At 55.7% G+C, this 17925-nt stretch overlaps 2 protein-coding genes across 2 annotated transcripts in view; one reads left to right on the top strand and one right to left on the bottom strand.

Moving 5' to 3' along the window:
* Positions 1-3367, top strand: part of dap3 (death associated protein 3) — a 46226-nt gene extending 42859 nt beyond the window's left edge. The window contains exons 12-13 of the mRNA XM_070868724.1: positions 1134-1251; positions 2671-3367. Coding sequence (XP_070724825.1) covers positions 1134-1251; positions 2671-2756 — 204 coding nt within the window. The 3' untranslated portion in view covers positions 2757-3367. The remainder of the gene's footprint in view (positions 1-1133; positions 1252-2670) is intronic.
* Positions 3368-8297: 4930 nt separating this feature from the next.
* Positions 8298-14216, bottom strand: LOC139240239 (phospholipase A and acyltransferase 3-like). Its single transcript, XM_070868720.1, has 4 exons — positions 14080-14216; positions 10754-10856; positions 9227-9474; positions 8298-8618 (listed from the first exon to the last, which is right to left on the bottom strand). The coding sequence occupies exons 1-4, from the start codon at positions 14092-14094 to the stop codon at positions 8553-8555; spliced, it is 432 nt and encodes a 143-aa protein (XP_070724821.1). The 5' UTR covers positions 14095-14216; the 3' UTR covers positions 8298-8552.
* Between the last annotated feature and the right edge of the window lie 3709 nt (positions 14217-17925).

The following is a 17925-nucleotide window of genomic DNA, read 5'->3' as shown; positions in this document are numbered from 1 at the left end:
CTGTATAACACTGGGGTACAGTACTGGTGGGTACAGGTCTGTCACTGTATAACACTGGAGTACAGTACTGGTGGGTACAGGTCTGTCACTGTATAACACTGGGGTACAGTACTGGTGGGTACAGGTCTGTCACTGTATAACACTGGGGTACAGTGCTGGTGGGTACAGGTCTGTCACTGTATAACACTGGGGCACAGAACTGGTGGGTACAGGTCTGTCACTGTATAACACTGGGGTACAGTACTGGTGGGTACAGGTCGCTGTATAACACGGGGGTACAGTACTGGTGGGTACAGGTCTGTCATTGTATAACACTGGGGTACAGTGCTGGTGGGTACAGGTCTGTCACTGTATAACACTGGGGTACAGTACTGGTGGGTACAGGTCTGTCACTGTATAACACTGGGGTACAGTACTGGTGGGTACAGGTCTGTCACTGTATAACACGGGGGTACAGTACTGGTGGGTACAGGTCTGTCACTGTATAACACGGGGGTACAGAACTGGTGGGTACAGGTCTGTTACTGTATAACACTGGGGTACAGTACTGGTGGGTACAGGTCTGTCACTGTATAACACTGGGGTACAGTACTGGTGGGTACAGGTCTGTCACTGTATAACACTGGGGTACAGTACTGGTGGGTACAGGTCTGTCACTGTATAACACTGGGGTACAGTGCTGGTGGGTACAGGTCTGTCACTGTATAACACTGGGGTACAGTACTGGTGGGTACAGGTCTGTCACTGTATAACACGGGGGTACAGAACTGGTGGGTACAGGTCTGTTACTGTATAACACTGGGGTACAGTACTGGTGGGTACAGGTCTGTCACTGTATAACACTGGGGTACAGTACTGGTGGGTACAGGCCTGTCACTGTATAACACTGCGGTACAGTACTGGTGGGTACAGGTCTGTCACTGTATAACACTGGGGTACAGTACTGGTGGGTACAGGTCTGTCACTGTATAACACTGGGGTACAGTACTGGTGGGTTACAGTGTATGGAGTTAAGTTTGACATTTGTAGTCGTAAACTAAAGCCCAAACAAAGAATTTTCTGCAATGTGCAACATGCAGATTGCTATATTTATCTCAATGTCTGCCTTTTGTGACCCCGCACCCCTCCCACAGGAAGGCTTCGATGCCATGGACCCATTTGTTCCGGTTCAAGTGACAAATTACAGTCACAAGGAGTTTGAGAGCTGCTATCAATATTACATCGATCGCAAGTGGATTCAGCATGAGAAAGGTAATAAAATGGGAGCCCGCAGGAACACGAGAAGTCGGAGCACGAGTCGGCCATTCGGCCCCTCGAGCCTGCTTCGCCATCAAATAGAGAATGGCTGATCTAATCTTGGCCTCAGCCCCACTGCGGGAGCCACTGTTCTCGTAGGGAAGTCTCGTCGGGAAATCCTGCTACAACCGTACTGGAGTACTGCGTGCAGTTTTGGTCTCCTTATTTCAGGAGAGATCATTATCATCATCATCGGCAGTCCCTCGAAGCGAGGATGACTTGATTCCCCGCCGAAAAAGGATGAGTTCACAGGTGTTTCAATGAAGGACCCAATATTCCGGATCCCGAACTCCATCCTGTGGGTGGAAGATGCCTGTGGGTGGATTTTTATAACGTGGGGTTGACCGTTGTACACCAGCCACCACACGGGGCTTGACAGAGCTCGGTCTTGGCCCAGGGGCAAGGGTTAACCAGGACGACTGGAGACCAGCTCTGCTGCACGGACCCAGTGCGCTCACATATCGCACAGTGTGGGGGCTGGGCCCGTGCTGCCCCTGGGCCCTCGCCTCTTCTGGGTCCCCGAACTCTCGCCTCCCCTGGGCCCCCCCCCCCCGATCACGTCCCTCTACAATCTCTCGCCGCTCCTTCGCCCCCCCGACCTCGCCCCCTCCCGCTGTATCTGCCCACGCTCCCGAATTGCAGTGGCATATCGCCACGCTATCCAGGGGCCGCCCCTCACCACTCCGTTTATCGCCCCGACCTGCCGCTGACAATCTCTCGCAACTCGGGGCCACCACATTGCAGAGAGATATACTTGCACTGGAGGCTGTTCAGAGAAGGTTCACTCGGTTGATTCCTGAGATGGGGGGGGTTGTCTTATGAAGAAAGGTTGAGCAGGCTGGGGCCTGTACTCATTGCAGTTTAGAAGATTGAGGTGATCTTATTGAAACATGTAATATTCTGAGGGGGCTCAACAAGGTAGATGCAGAGAGGATGTTTCCCCTCGTGGGGGAATCTTGAACTAGGGGTCACAGACTCTGAATAAGGGGCCGCCCATTTAAGACGGAAATGAGGAGGAATTTCTTCTCAGAGGGTTGTAAATCTGTGGAATTCTCTGCCCCAGGGAGCTGTGGAGGCTGGGTCATTGAATATATTTAAGGTGGAGATAGACAGATTTTTGACCGATAAGGGAGTCAAGGGTTATGGGGAGCGAGCGGGGAAGTGGAGTTGAGTCCATGATCAGATCAGCCGTGATCTTATTGAATGGCGGAGCAGGCTCGAGGGGCTCGATGGCCTGCTCCTGTTCCTTATTCTTATGTTCTTATGTTCAGATCAGCCGTGATCTTGTTGAATGGCGGAGCAGGCTCGAGGGGCCGAATGGCCGACTCCTGCTCCCTTTGCTTGTGTTCTACTGACCGCTTTCTTTCCGCACAGCTCTCACCGAAGAGGGGAAGCAGGAGCTGATCTTCCTCTGCAACCGTAACCCGGGGACATTCGACAGGATCTGTGGCTCCCTCTGAGAACTGGGGCCTCCCCACCACACGAGCATTTGTCACCCACTGTACACAGGGCTGGGCTTCCAGCTTGTAAAGGAGTGTCCCATCTTCAGGTATCTCCGTTGGCAATTATTATGAGACGCAGTTAGTTCCTGCACTTCACTCACAGAACGGATACAGCACAGCAGGAGGCCACTCGGCCCATCAAGCTCGTTCCAGCTCTCTGCAACAGCACCTCAGACCCACAGCCCCCACCCCTCAAAGTACCGACAGATCTTTCCCGGGACATCATAAGCGGAGATATCCATGCTGCGGGCTGCCGTGAAACCCTGGCTGTTTTACCTCCTTGCACCGAAGCTCTCTGCTCCGTTTCTAGTCTCCGGTGCAATTTTATTCCAAATGGACCAGTCAGAGAAATCCTGAATCGACTCGTGTGGAAACAGCATTGGGAACCAACCAAAGGACCTGTGGGGTGAAACTTTAACCAGAAGCACACATCGGGGCCGCTTGTACAACCCATTTGGAATGTAGTTTGAAATGTAACATTACTCCATGCTCTGTCTCCACTGAAATCTCTTACTTGCAGATGTTAACATCAAAACTACGATTATTAAAGCAACGCTTAATGTATATAATCGCCTCGTTTCTCTGTGCTTTAGTCTTCAACTCGCTTTTACTAGGTTAGGCAGTGCAAAGCATTCCCGGGTAAATGCATCACCTGGTTTAATCCTGTGCCGCACTGTCGGAGGGGCGGTACTGAGGGAGTGCCGCACTGTCGGAGGGGCAGTACTGAGGGAGTGCTGCACTGTCGGAGGGGCGGTACTAAGGGAGCGCCGCACTGTTAACATAGAAACATAGAAAATAGGTGCAGGAGCAGGCCATTCAGCCCCTCCAGCCCGCACCGCCATTCAATGAGTTCATGGCTGAACATGAAACTTCAGTACCCACTTCCTGCTTTCTCGCCATAACCCTTGATCCCCCGAGTAGTAAGGACTTCATCTAACTCCCTTTTGAATATATTTAGTGAATTGGCCTCAACTACTTCCTGTGGTAGAGAATTCCACAGGTTCACCACTCTCTGGGTGAAGAAGTTTCTCCTTATCTCGGTCCTAAATGGCTTACCCCTTATCCTTAGACTGTGACCCCTGGTTCTGGACTTCCCCAACATTGGGAACATTCTTCCTGCATCCAACCTGTCCAAACCCGTCAGAATTTTAAACGTTTCTATGAGGTCCCCTCTCACTCTTCTGAACTCCAGTGAATACAAGCCCAGTTGATTCAGTCTTTCTTGATAGGTCAGTCCCACCATCCCGGGAATCAGTCTGGTGAATCTTCGCTGCACTCCCTCAACAGCAAGTATGTCCTTCCTTAAGTAAGGTGACCAAAACTGCACACAGTACTCCAGGTGCGGCCTCACCCATACCCTGTACAGTTGCAGCAGGACCTCCCTGCTTTTGTACTCCATCCCTCTCGCAATGAAGGCCAACATTCCATTCGCCTTCCTGATTACCTGCTGCACCTGCAAACTAACTTTTTGGGATCCATGCACAAGGACCCCCAGGTCCCTCTGCACCGCAGCATGTTGTAATTTCTCCCCATTCAAATAATATTCCCTTTTACTGTTTTTTTTTTTCCAAGGTGGATGACCTCACACTTTCCGACTTTGTATTCCATCTGCCAAACCTTAGCCCATTCGCTTAACCTATCTAAATCTGTTTGCAGCCTCTCTGTGTCCTTTACACAACCCGCTTTCCCAATAATCTTTGTGTCATCTGCAAATGTTGTCACACTACACTCTGTCCCCTCTTCCAGGTCATCTATGTATATTGTAAACAGTTGTGGTCCCAGCACCGATCCCTGTGGCACACCACTAACCACCGATTTCCAACCCGGAAAGGACCCATTTATCCCGACTCTCTGCTTTCTGTTCGCCAGCCAATTCTCGATCCATGCTAATACATTTCCTTTGACTCCACGTACCTTTATCTTCTGCATTCCACATTCCAGCCTTGTCTAATTTCAGTCTGCGGAAGGAATCTTGCAGTTGAGGCTTGATTCTGTCCCGGCCTCGCTGGAGCCAGTTGCAGGGTTGTGAGCGGGATGAGAGATGTCAATGATCAGAGGCGGAGCCCTCCTGAACTGGAATAATGAGTATCGGACTGTGCTGCAGAGGTAGGTTGCACACGGGCGTTACAGCGATACACGACTGAGGTACAAACCCAGCCCAGACTGGGAGGCCAGAAACCTCGGTCTGCAAGGGTTCTGTGTCAAATCTGTCACTCAGATAATCATGGCTGGTGTCGGAAATAACACATTGGACAGTGTAGAGGGAGCTTCACTCTAACTCCGTGCTGTACCTGCCCTGGGAGTGTATGATGGGACAGTGCAGAGGGAGCTTTACTCTGTATCTAACCCCCTGTACCTGCCCTGGGAGCATTTGATGGGACAGTGTAGAGGGAGCTTTACTCTGTATCTAACCCCCTGTACCTGCCCTGGGAGTGTTTGATGGGGCAGTGTAGAGGGAGCTTTACTCTGTATCTAACCCCCTGTACCTGCCCTGGGAGTGTTTGATGTGACAGTGTAGAGGGAGCTTTACTCTGTATCTAACCCCCTGTACCTGCCCTGGGAGTGTATGATGGGACAGTGCAGAGGGAGCTTTACTCTGTATCTAACCCCCTGTACCTGCCCTGGGAGCGTTTGATGGGACAGTGTAGAGGGAGCTTTACTCTGTATCTAACCCCGTGCTGTACCTGCCCTGGGAGCGTTTGATGGGACAGTGCAGAGGTAGCTTTACTCTGTATCTAACCCCCTGTTCCTGCCCTGGGAGCACTTGATGGGACAGTGTAGAGGGAGCTTTACTCTGTATCTAACCCCGTGCTGTACCTGCCCTGGGAGTGTTTGATGAGACAGTGTAGAGGGAGCTTTACTCTGTATCTAACCCCCTGTACCTGCCCTGGGAGTGTTTGATGGGAGCCCTGGGAGTGTTTGATGGGACAGTGTAGAGGGAGCTTTACTCTGTATCTAACCCCCTGTACCTGCCCTGGGAGTGTTTGATGGAACAGTGTAGAGGGAGCTTTACTCTGCATCTAACCCCGTGCTGTACCTGCCCTGGGAGTGTTTGATGGGGCAGTGTAGAGGGAGCTTTACTCTGTATCTAACCCCGTGCTGTACCTGCCCTGGGAGTGTTTGATGGGACAGTGTAGAGGGAGCTTTACTCTGTATCTAACCCCCTGTACCTGCCCTGGAAGTGTGTGATGGAACAGTGTAGAGGGAGCTTTACTCTGTATCTAACCCCCTGTACCTGCCCTGGGAGTGTGTGATGGACAGTGTAGAGGGAGCTTTACTCTGTATCGAACCCCCTGTACCTGCCCTGGGAGCATTTGATGGGACAGTGTAGAGGGAGCTTTACTCTGTATCTAACCCGGTGCTGTACCTGCCATGGGAGTGTTTGATGGACAGTGTAGAGGGAGCTTTACTCTGTATCTAACCCCCTGTACCTGCCCTGGAAGTGTGTGATGGAACAGTGTAGAGGGAGCTTTACTCTGTATCTAACCCCCTGTACCTGCCCTGGGAGTGTGTGATGGACAGTGTAGAGGGAGCTTTACTCTGTATCTAACCCCCTGTACCTGCCCTGGGAGTGTGTGATGGACAGTGTAGAGGGAGCTTTACTCTGTATCTAACCCCCTGTACCTGCCCTGGAAGTGTGTGATGGAACAGTGTAGAGGGAGCTTTACTCTGTATCTAACCCCCTGTACCTGCCCCGGGAGTGTTTGATGGACAGTGTAGACGGAGCTTTACTCTGTTTCTAACCCCGTGCTGTACCTGCCCTGGGAGTGTGTGATGGGACAGTGTAGAGGGAGCTTTACTCTGTATCTAACCCCGTGCTGTACCTGCCCTGGGAGTGTTTGATGGGACAGTGTAGAGGGAGCTTTACTTTGTATCTAAGCTGTGTCTGAGATGAGAAGCACTGACACTAATGGTGTATTACCATCTTCCCAGGACACCTCTCACTTTGCTGAACACACGAATCGACTTTTACTGGCTGGGATTTTGTCGGCCTGATAATCCTCTCCTCGCTCAAACCCGATGCTTTGTTCAGTAGGGTCTGTAATAGTAACCCTCTCGCACATCACCTTATGCTCATTGCACACAGGCTGTTGGACTGTGGGGGGCTTCACAGCCGATCCCGACCCTGTCCCCACCCAGTGTCATTGGCCACTTGCTCTCCACGTAGGCTTCACTGGATGGTGCTCCAGAACATACTCGAGATTTGAGTGCAAGAGTAAAGATGTCTTACTGCAATTATATCGGGCCCTGGTGAGACCGCACCGGGAGTATTGTGCACAGTTTGGGTCTCCTGACCCAAGGAAGGATATACTTGCCATTGAGGGAGTGCAGCGAAGGTTCACCAGACTGATTCCTGGGATGGGGGGATTGTCCTATGAGGAGAGATTGAGTAGACTGGGCCGATATTCTCTAGAGTTTAGAAGAATGAGAGGTGATCTCATTGAAACCGTTCCCCACCCCTCTACCAATTAATGGCTGTGGGATCTTTTATGTCCAACCGACAGGATGTAGGTCACATCTGACCGTGCAGCGCTCCCTCAGTACCGCCCCTCCGACAGTACGGCGCTCCCTCAGTACTGCCCCTCCGACAGTGCGGCGCTCCCTCAGTACCGCCCCTCCGACAGTGCGGCGCTCCCTCAGTACCGCCCCTCCGACAGTGCGGCGCTCCCTCAGTACCGCCCCTCCGACAGTGCGGCGCTCCCTCAGTACCGCCCCTCCGACAGTGCGGCGCTCCCTCAGTACCGTCCCTCCGACAGTGCGCCGCTCCCTCAGTACCGTCCCTCCGACAGTGCGGCACTCCCTCAGTACCGTCCCTCCGACAGTGCGCCGCTCCCTCAGTACCGTCCCTCCGACAGTGCGGCACTCCCTCAGTACCGCCCCTCCGACAGTGCGGCGCTCCCTCAGTACCGCCCCTCCGACAGTGCGCCGCTCCCTCAGTACCGTCCCTCCGACAGTGCGGCGCTCCCTCAGTACCGTCCCTCCGACAGTGCGGCGCTCCCTCAGTACCGCCCCTCCGACAGTGCGGCACTCCCTCAGTACCGCCCCTCCGACAGTACGGCGCTCCCTCAGTACCTCCCCTCCGACAGTGCGGCGCTCCCTCAGTCCCGCCCCTCCGACAGTGCGGCGCTCCCTCAGTACCGCCCCTCCGACAGTGCGGCGCTCCCTCAGTACTGCCCCTCCGACAGTGCGGCGCTCCCTCAGTACCGCCCCTCCGACAGTGCGGCACTCCCTCAGTACCGCCCCTCCGACAGTGCGGCGCTCCCTCAGTACCGCCCCTCCGACAGTGCGGCACTCCCTCAGTACTGCCCCTCCGACAGTGCGGCGCTCCCTCAGTACCACATTGGGAGTGTCGGCTTGGATTATGGGCTCGAGTCTCCGGAATGGGACTTGAACCCACGACCTGAATGCGAGACGGGCGTGTTACCCATTCAGCCACTGCACACGGCGAGAAGTTGGAAGCAGGTTGCGTGGGGATACAAAAGACTGGAGACACAGTGGTACTCCGGCGTTGCTTTATTGGGCGTGACAAAGCTACGCAACCATTTTATTTTTCCCGCGTGATCAAGAGCAAAGCAGGCCTTACAGACGCATCAGTAGCAGGGAGAGGGAAGATGGGTTGGATACAAAATCACCGCACAATTTCTCGGAGCCCCGAGATCAGCGAAGAAGCTTTTTAAAAAAAACCCCCGGCAGTGGGGATTGCTTGCAAATTCACTTTGCGACATCTCTGTGGCACATTGGCCTCTGCCGCTTTTAGAACTGGAACTCTTGGAACAGATTCTTGAGAAAACCATCTGCTGTTTTCCAGGCAAATTCCACCTGCAAAAAGAACAGCTTGAGACCAGGAGCCTTGCTCTGACAATCTACAGGCTTCCAAACCCGAATCGCTGCTATCACCGCATTCATGGACAGGAGCTGGGGCTCACATGGGTCGCGCAGGACAAGGGAGGAGTGAATGGTTCCCTTGTACCCGCTGTGTGTGCCGACACTGCGAGACACACCGGGCCAAAGGTGGGCAGAGGAAACGTTACAAGGGACCACCCTCAAAGCCTCCCCCCCTGATAAAGTGCAACATCCCCCACCCACACCTGGGAGTCCCCGGCCCAAAGACCCAGTCCGCCCTAAGTGGAGGGAGTGCATCCGGGGGAGGGGCGCTGAGCACCTCGAGTCTCGTCGCCCGAGAGCGTGCGGAAAGCAAGCGCAGGCAGCGGAAGGAGCGTGCGGCAAACCAGTCCCACCCCTCCCCTTCCCTCAACCGCTATCTGTCCCACCTGTGACAGGGGACTGTGGCTCCCGTATTGGACTGTTCAGCCACCCGAGGACTCATGCTAAGCGTGGAAGCAAGTTTCCCTCGATTCCGAGGGCCTGCCGATGGTGATGACACGTGGCAGTCCAGTCCCAGACTGGAGTGCGTATGCGGCACTTACCTGAGTGGACTTGGGTTGACCAATGGTAGAAGTTGCCAAGTGCTCGCAGTTGTTTGTGGAAAGTTGATAAGTTGCGGGTCCAATCTTGCTTCTCGCACGGACTACTATTTCATTTGCCGTAAATTTGGAAGCTTTGCTATCGTGCACTCTCAATTTGCCAATGCCGAGGAAAGTCTCAAAGGGGTCCTCCTTGACCACGCCAGGCACAGGACGGTCCAGAATTGTTTTCGATTTGTTCGACTCGCCTTCTGGAAAATTGATTGCCATTTGATTATTTACAGGGTAATCCGACTCGCTGATCGAGATCGATGCCGCATTTCTATAGCACCTATCACAAGCTCCGGGCGTCCCAAAACGCTTTGCAGCCAATCACATAAAGTGTTGAAGTGTAGCCGCCGTTTCCCATGACCACACTTCAAAAGTACTTCATTGGCTGCGAAGCGCTTTGAGACGTCCGGTGGTCATCAAAGGCGCTATATAAATGCAAAGTCTACCTGCTTTCTTGTAATGTGGGAAACGCGGCATTTTGCGCACAGCAAGCTCCCACACACAGCGATGTGATAATGACCCGGATCATCTGTTTTAGTGATGTTGGTTGAGGGATAAATATTGGCCCCAGGACACCGGGGAGAACTCCCCCTGCTCTTCTTCCAATAGTGGCCCCGGGATCTTTTACATCCACCCGAGAGGGCAGACGGGGCCTCGGTTTAACGTCTCATCTGAAAGATGGCCCCTCCGACAGTGTGCCGCTCCTTCTGTACAGCCCCTCCGACAGTGCAGCACTCCCTCAGTACCGCCCCTCCGACAGTGCGGGGCTCCCTCAGTACCGCCCCTCCGACAGTGCAGCGCTCCCTCAGTACCGGTCCTCCGACAGTGCGGCGCTCCCTCAGTACCGCCCCTCCGACAATGCAGCGCTCCCTCAGTACTGCCCCTCCGACAGTGCAGCACTCCCTCAGTACCGCCCCACCGACAGTGCGGCACTCCCTCAGTACTGCCCCTCCGACAGTGCGGCGCTCCCTCAGTACCGGCCCTCCAACAGTGCGGCGCTCCCTCAGTACTGCCCCTCCGACAGTGCGGCGCTCCCACAGCACTGCCCCTCCGACAGTGCGGCACTCCCTCAGTACTGCCCCTCCGACAGTGCGGCGCTCCCTCAGTACTGCCCCTCCGAGAGTGCGGCGCTCCCTCAGTACAGTCCCTCCGACAGTGCAGCACTCCCTCAGTACCGCCCCTCCGACAGTGCGGCGCTCCCTCAGTACTGCCCCTCCGACAGTGCGGCGCTCCCTCAGCACCGCCCCTCCGACAGTACGGCGCTCCCTCAGTACAGCACTGGGAGTGTCGGCCTAGATTATAGGGCTGAAGTACCTGGAGTGGGACTCGAACCCACAGCCTGATCGCAGAAGGAGCAGACGGGTGTGTCTGTTTTCGGTGGTGGTCGATGAGTGAGGCCTGGTGGTCAGGGCTTCTGGAAGGTCCTGAGTAATAGAACGGGATCTTGAAAATGCTTGGGTCCGAAACTTTAACTCTTACCTGGCATAAAGTGGACCACTCCATCTCCTGTGAACACACCCCAGTGAGAGATGAGAGCACCACATCTCTCGAGCAAGTCTCCTGGCTTGGCTTGAGCAATATTCTGAAAACAAATATTTGTGTGTTAGTGACTGCTGTGCATTTGTACCCACTGCTGTACAGAATTTGAACATGTTCCTCGAACATGTGTGATGGTGCGTGCATCCACTGTACGATCGAGCCCTCGTTGACCCAGAAGGTAATGGAGGACCTTCTATTCTCCAATCCTGATTATGTTACAGCTGGCTAGACCACCTCCGAAGGTGTTTGTAGCCTATTTGCTTTGTGGCCCTTAAGAATTCATAGCAACACATTGCTATTCATCACATCTTCACAGGCGGTCCCTCGAACGAGGATGACTTGTTTCCACAAGTTCACAGGTGTTTCGATGAAGGACCTGATGTTCCAGTCCTGAACTCCGGTTGAGGGTTTGGAAGATGCCTGTGGGTGGATTTGTTTTAACGTGGGGGTGACCTGTTGCACGCCCAGCCACCACACGGGGCTTGACAGAGCGAGGTCTTGGTCCAGGGGCAAGGGTTAACCAGGACGACCGGAGACCAGCTCTGCTGCACGGACCCAGTGCGCCCACATATCGCACACAGCGTGTGGGCCCTCGCCTCTTCTGTCACAACTCCGCCACGATTTCTAGCCGCCCCTCCGCCCCGAACCTTCCCAGCTCCTCTGCACCTGGGCCCTGTTGATGTTCCTGCCCTTAATTGCTACGCAGAACTGTTTGGTTGATCAACAATCACACCACACCCGATCCGTGCATCCGCCAGCCTCGCAACCGCCTGCCCCATCGCGGATCCCGCCCCCCCCCCCCACCCCCGAACCCACAACTGGCCGGGGTTTTATTGAGCCTTGTGAACATCACGTGACCGGCTGAGCCCACTCACTGCTCAACGACGCCTCGGGCCAGCCTTTCCCCGAGGGGCCCTCAAAGTAAGTCGGACTGATCGGCCCGGCAAGTTAATGGGCGCGGCACACTCATTCTCAGCGGGTAAGTGCAAAGCTATGCAAATGGGCAGTCGTTACCGGAATGGACGGCAAGTGGAAAAATTTAGTCCGAGGCTGCGTTTGGGCCTAGGGAGGGGAGAAAACTTAAAATAAAAGAATTTCCATTACAAAGTAATAATAAACACGTACAAAGCATTCCCAAGACAGTGTTGACCCTCATCGCCCTGTTAAAATTTTACAAAAATAATGAAAGAACCTTCAACTGAGCTTTCTTTGCAGGGGCCCCCCGCTTACCGCCTTGTTTAAGCAGCGTTTACCGGACGAGTCTCTCGGCACTCTGGACGCCGGCGGTTGAGGCCCAAACTTAGGCCCTGGCGAATGTTCTCGCCGTAGCACTACAGATGTGGGCGATGATGTTCAAAAAACTTACCTGGAAACTCTCGCCGGGACCAAAAAAAATCCCCGCTTGACCACCGAGAAAACCGCCGACAATGAGGCCCTATAAATCTGCGAGCATACTTGCAGGGGCAGACGTGACTGTGCCGAGGGAGCCAGGTCCCCTTCTCTGAAACGACGTGAACAGGAACAAGGAAGTGTCAGTTGTACACCGCCATTCCCGGCCTCTGGGCCTCCCGAAGGCGCCTTCAATGCCAATGAATCGCTTTCCAAGTGCAGTCACTGCCATGATGTGGGAAACCCCAGTCCGTTGAAATCTCCACTCCACTCCCACTCTGACCTCTCTGTCCTGGGGCTCCTTCAGCGTCACAGGCTCAGGATCAGGGCTCGGCCATTTAGGGCTGAGACGAGGGGGAATTTCTTCACTCGGAGGGCGACGATTCTTTGGAATTCTCTGCCCCAGAGTCAGAAAGAAAGACTTGGCGTTTGTATAGCGCCATTCACGACCACCGGACGTCCCAAAGCACTTTACAGCCAATGAAGTACTTTGGGAGTGCGGTCACTGTTGTAATGTGGGAAGCTCAATTTACGCACAGCAAGCTCCCACGCACAGCAATGTGATGATGACCCAGATCATCTGTTTTTAGTGATGTTGGTTTAAGGGATAAAGCGACAGTGCGGCACTCCCTCAGTACCGCCCCTCCGACAGTGCGGTGCTCCCTTAGTACTGCCCCTCCGACAGTGCGGCGCTCCCTCAGTACCGCCCCTCCGACAGTGTGGTGCTCCCTTAGTACTGCCCCTCCGACAGTGCGGCGCTCCCTCAGTACCGCCCCTCCGACAGTGCGGCACTCCCTCAGTACTATCCCTCCGACAGTGCGGCGCTCCCTCAGTACTACCCCTCCGACAGTGCGGCGCTCCCTCGGTACTGTCCCTCCGACAGTGCAGGGCTCCCTCAGTACTGTCCCTCCGACAGTGCGGCGCTCCCTCGGTACTGTCCCTCCGACAGTGCGGCACTCCCTCAGTACCGCCCCTCCGACAGTGCGGCACTCCCTCAGTACTATCCCTCCGACAGTGCGGCGCTCCCTCAGTACTACCCCTCCGACAGTGCGGCGCTCCCTCGGTACTGTCCCTCCGACAGTGCGGGGCTCCCTCAGTACTGTCCCTCCGACAGTGCGGCGCTCCCTCGGTACTGTCCCTCCGACAGTGCGGGGCTCCCTCAGTCCTGTCCCTCCGACAGTGCGGCGCTCCCTCAGTACCGCCCCTCCGGCAGTGCGGAACTCCCTCGGTACTGCCCCTCCGACAGTGCGGTTCTCCCTCCGTGCTGTCTGACGGTCTGCTCTCTCAGGAGGATGTAAAAGATCCCGGGGCCACTATTGGAAGAAGAGCAGGGGGAGTTCTCCCCGGTGTCCTGGGGCCAATATTTATCCCTCAACCAACATCACTGAAACAGATGATCTGATCATGATCATATTGCTGTTTGTGAGAGCTTGCTGTGCGCAACTTGGCTGCTGCGTTTTCTACATTTCAACAGTGAACGCACTCCAAAAAAAAACCACGTTGATGGTTGTGTTACAATTTGGGATGTCCTGAGATTGTGAAATGCGATTTAGAAATGCAAGTCCTTTTTCGTAAACATAAGAACATCAGAAATAGGAGCAGGAGTCGTCCATTCGGCCCATCGAACCTGCTCCACCATTCAATACGATCAGGGCTGATCTTCGACCTCAACTCCACTTTCCCTGCCCAATCCCCATATCCCTTGAGTCCCTTTTCATGTCGAGAGTCGAGTGATCTACCTTAGCCAGCAGCTTAGGCCCTTCGAGACGTGAACACATTCAACAACACAGACACACACTGCAGCTCTGCGATCCACTCCATACACACACTGTACATGGACACACAAGTACATGAGCTAGTAGTATATGTACACTTACACTCCCTTGATCCATTTGTCTTGCAGTGTCGATGCAGAACTTGAAGATTTTGCCCAGTGCGGTCTCTCGATAACAAAACGAGTTGTTGCAAAAGCACTGGCATAACCTTTCACGTGACAAGATTTCCGCGAAAAGACAATTATTTATTGCGAAAGAGAGTGGAGTCATTGCAACGGAAGTATGTTTTGAGAAACAGTTCCATTTTATGTTCTATTTCGAAATCCTCGCTGCCCCCAAAGCCTCTCCACCATCCATAAAGCACAAGTCAGGAGTGTGAGGGAACACTCCCCACTTGCCTGGATGAGTTGCAGCTCCAACAACACTCGAGAAGCTCGACACCATCCGGGACAAAGCGGCCCCGCTCGATCGACACGTTACCCACCACCTTCAACACTCACTCCCTCCACCGTGGCTGCAGTGTGCACCGTCTACAAGATGCACCGCGGCAACTCGCCAAGGCTTCTTTGGGAGTGTAGAGGGAGCTTTACTCTGTATCTAACCCCCTGTACCTGCCCTGGGAGTGTTTGATGGGACAGTGTAGAGGGAGCTTTACTCTGTATCTAACCCCCTGTACCTGCCCTGGGAGTGTTTGATGGGACAGTGTAGAGGGAGCTTTACTCTGTATCTAACCCCCTGTACCTGCCCTGGGAGTGTTTGATGGGACAGTGTAGAGGGAGATTTACTCTGTATCTAACCCCGTGCTGTACCTGCCCTGGGAGTGTTTGATGGGACAATGTAGAGGGAGCTTTACTCTGTATCTAACTCCCTGTACCTGCCCTGGGAGTGTTTGATGGGACAGTGTAGAGGGAGCTTTACTCTGTATCTAACCCCCTGTACCTGCCCTGGGAGTGTTTGATGGGACAGTGTAGAGGGAGATTTACTCTGTATCTAACCCCGTGCTGTACCTGCCCTGGGAGTGTTTGATGGGACAGTGTAGAGGGAGATTTACTCTGTATCTAACCCCGTGCTGTACCTGCCCTGGGAGTGTTTGATGGGACAGTGTAGAGGGAGCTTTACTCTGTATCTAACCCCGTGCTGTACCTGCCCTGGGAGTGTTTCATGGGACAGTGTAGAGGGAGCTTTACTCTGTATCTAACCCCGTGCTGTACCTGCCCTGGGAGTGATTGATGGGACAGTGTAGAGGGAGCTTTACTCAGTATCTAGCCCCCTGTACCTGCCCTGGGAGTGTTTGATGGGACAGTGTAGAGGGAGCTTTACTCTGTATCTAACCCCGTGCTGTACCTGCCCTGGGAGTGTTTGATGGGACAGTGTAGAGGGAGCTTTACTCTGTATCTAACCCCGTGCTGTACCTGCCCTGGGAGTGTTTGATGGGACAGTGTAGAGGGAGCTTTACTCTGTATCTAACCCCGTGCTGTACCTGCCCTGGTAGTGTTTGATGGGACAGTGTAGAGGGAGCTTTACTCTGTATCTAACCCCCTGTACCTGCCCTGGGAGTGTTTGATGGGACAGTGTAGAGGGAGCTTTACTCTGTATCTAACCCCGTGCTGTACCTGCCCTGGGAGTGTTTGATGGGACAGTGTAGAGGGAGCTTTACTCTGTATCTAACCCCGTGCTGTACCTGCCCTGGGAGTGTTTGATGGGACAGTGTAGAGGGATCTTTACTCTGTATCTAACCCGGTGCAAAGGGATATATACAGGCTAAGTAAGTGGGCAAAAATTTGGCAGATGGAGTATAATGTGGGAAAATGTGAGGTTATCCACTTTGGCAGAAAAACTGATCGTAGACAGGGGCAGTAATCTGCCCACCATGTTCCTGCTTGCCTTCCCGAAAAAGAACATTCCTGAACCAGATGGGTTTTGACGGCAATCTGGTAGTTTCATGGTCCCCATTATTGAGACTCCCTTTTTATTGCACGCTTATTTAATTGAATTTAAATTCTCCCAGCTGCCGGGGTGGGATGTGAACTGATGGATGCCAGCCTCTGGATTACTGGCCCAGTAACATAACCATCATCATCACAGGCAGTCCCTCGAACGAGGATGACTTGCTTCCATACCCAAAGGGATGAGTTCACAGGTGTTTCAGTGAAGGACCCGATGTTCCAGTCCTGAACTCCAGGGGTGGAAGATTCCTGTGGGTGGGTTGTTTTAACGTGGGGTGGCCGTTGTACACCAGCCACCACACGGGGCTTGACAGAGCGAGGTCTTGGTCCCAGGGGCAAGGGTTAACCAGGACGACTGGAGACCTGCTCTGCTGCACGGACCCAGTGCGCCCACATATCGCACAGTGTGGGCTGGGCCCGTGCTGTCCCTGGGCCCTCGGCTCTTCTGGGCCCTCATTCGCCGTTCCTCCGCCCCGATCTCTCGCCGCTCCTCCGCCCCGATCTCTCGCTCCTCCGCCCCGATCTCTCGCCGCTCCTCCGCCCCGATCTCTCGCCGCTCCTCCGCCCCGATCTCTCGCCGCTCCTCCGCCCCCGATCTCTCGCCGCTCCTCCGCCCCGATCTCTCGCCGCTCCTCCGCCCCCGATCTCTCGCCGCTCCTCCGCCCCGATCTCTCGCCGCTCCTCCGCCCCGATCTCTCGCCGCTCCTCCGCCCCCGATCTCTCCCCGCTCCTCCGCCCCGATCTCTCGCCGCTCCTCCGCCCCCGATCTCTCGCCGCTCCTCCGCCCCGATCTCTCGCCGCTCCTCCGCCCCGATCTCTCGCCGCTCCTCCGCCCCCGATCTCTCCCCGCTCCTCCGCCCCGATCTCTCGCCGCTCCTCCGCCCCCGATCTCTCGCCGCTCCTCCGCCCCGATCTCTCGCCGCTCCTCCGCCCCCGATCTCTCGCCGCTCCTCCGCCCCGATCTCTCGCCGCTCCTCCGCCCCGATCTCTCGCCGCTCCTCCGCCCCGATCTCTCGCCGCTCCTCCGCCACGATCTCTCGCCGCTCCTCCGCCCCGATCTCTCGCCGCTCCTCCGCCCCGATCTCTCGCCCCTCCTCCGCCCCGATCTCTCGCCCCTCCTCCGCCCCCGATCTCTCGCCGCTCCTCCGCCCCGATCTCTCGCCGCTCCTCCGCCCCCGATCTCTCGATACTCCTCCGCCCCGATCTCTCGCCGCTCCTCCGCCCCCGATCTCTCGATACTCCTCCGCCCCGATCTCTCGCCGCTCCTCCGCCCCGATCTCTCGCCGCTCCTCCGCCCCCGATCTCTCGATACTCCTCCGCCCCGATCTCTCGCCGCTCCACCGCCCCCGATCTCTCGCCGCTCCTCCGCCCCGATCACTCGATACTCCTCCGCCCCGATCTCTCGCCGCTCCTCCGCCCCGATCTCTCTCCGCTCCTCCTCCCCCGATCTCTCGCCGCTCCTCCGCCCCGATCTCTCGCCGCTCCTCCGCCCCGATCTCTCGCCGCTCCTCCGCCCCGATCTCTCGCCGCTCCTCCGCCCCCATCTCTCGCCGCTCCTCCGCCCCGATCTCTCGCCGCTCCTCCGCCCCCGATCTCTCGCCGCTCCTCCGCCCCGATCTCTCGCCGCTCCTCCGCCCCCGATCTCTCGCCGCTCCTCCGCCCCCGATCTCTCGCCGCTCCTCCGCCCCGATCTCTCGCCGCTCCTCCGCCCCGATCTCTCGCCGCTCCTCCGCCCCGATCTCTCGCCGCTCCTCCGCCCCCGATCTCTCGCCGCTCCTCCGCCCCCGATCTCTCGCCGCTCCTCCGCCCCCGATCTCTCGCCGCTCCTCCGCCCCGATCTCTCGCCGCTCCTCCGCCCCGATCTCTCGCCGCTCCTCCGTCCCCGATCTCTCGCCGCTCCTCCGCCCCGATCTCTCGCCGCTCCTCCGCCCCCGATCTCTCGCCGCTCCTCCGCCCCCGATCTCTCGCCGCTCCTCCGCCCCCGATCTCTCGCCGCTCCTCC

Source organism: Pristiophorus japonicus, chromosome 30, assembly GCF_044704955.1.
Source record: "Pristiophorus japonicus isolate sPriJap1 chromosome 30, sPriJap1.hap1, whole genome shotgun sequence".
NCBI lineage: Eukaryota > Metazoa > Chordata > Chondrichthyes > Pristiophoridae > Pristiophorus > Pristiophorus japonicus.
Note: the sequence above shows the minus strand (reverse complement) of the source record. Positions and strands in the feature narration are given on the sequence as shown.

Coding starts and splice junctions, on each gene's coding strand:
- LOC139240239 (XM_070868720.1), bottom strand. Junction 9,475..10,753: donor AGTGGTCCACTTTATGCCAG/GTAAGAGTTAAA, acceptor TCAATTTTCCAG/AAGGCGAGTCGAACAAATCG. Junction 8,619..9,226: donor GTCAACCCAAGTCCACTCAG/GTAAGTGCCGCA, acceptor TTCTTTTTGCAG/GTGGAATTTGCCTGGAAAAC.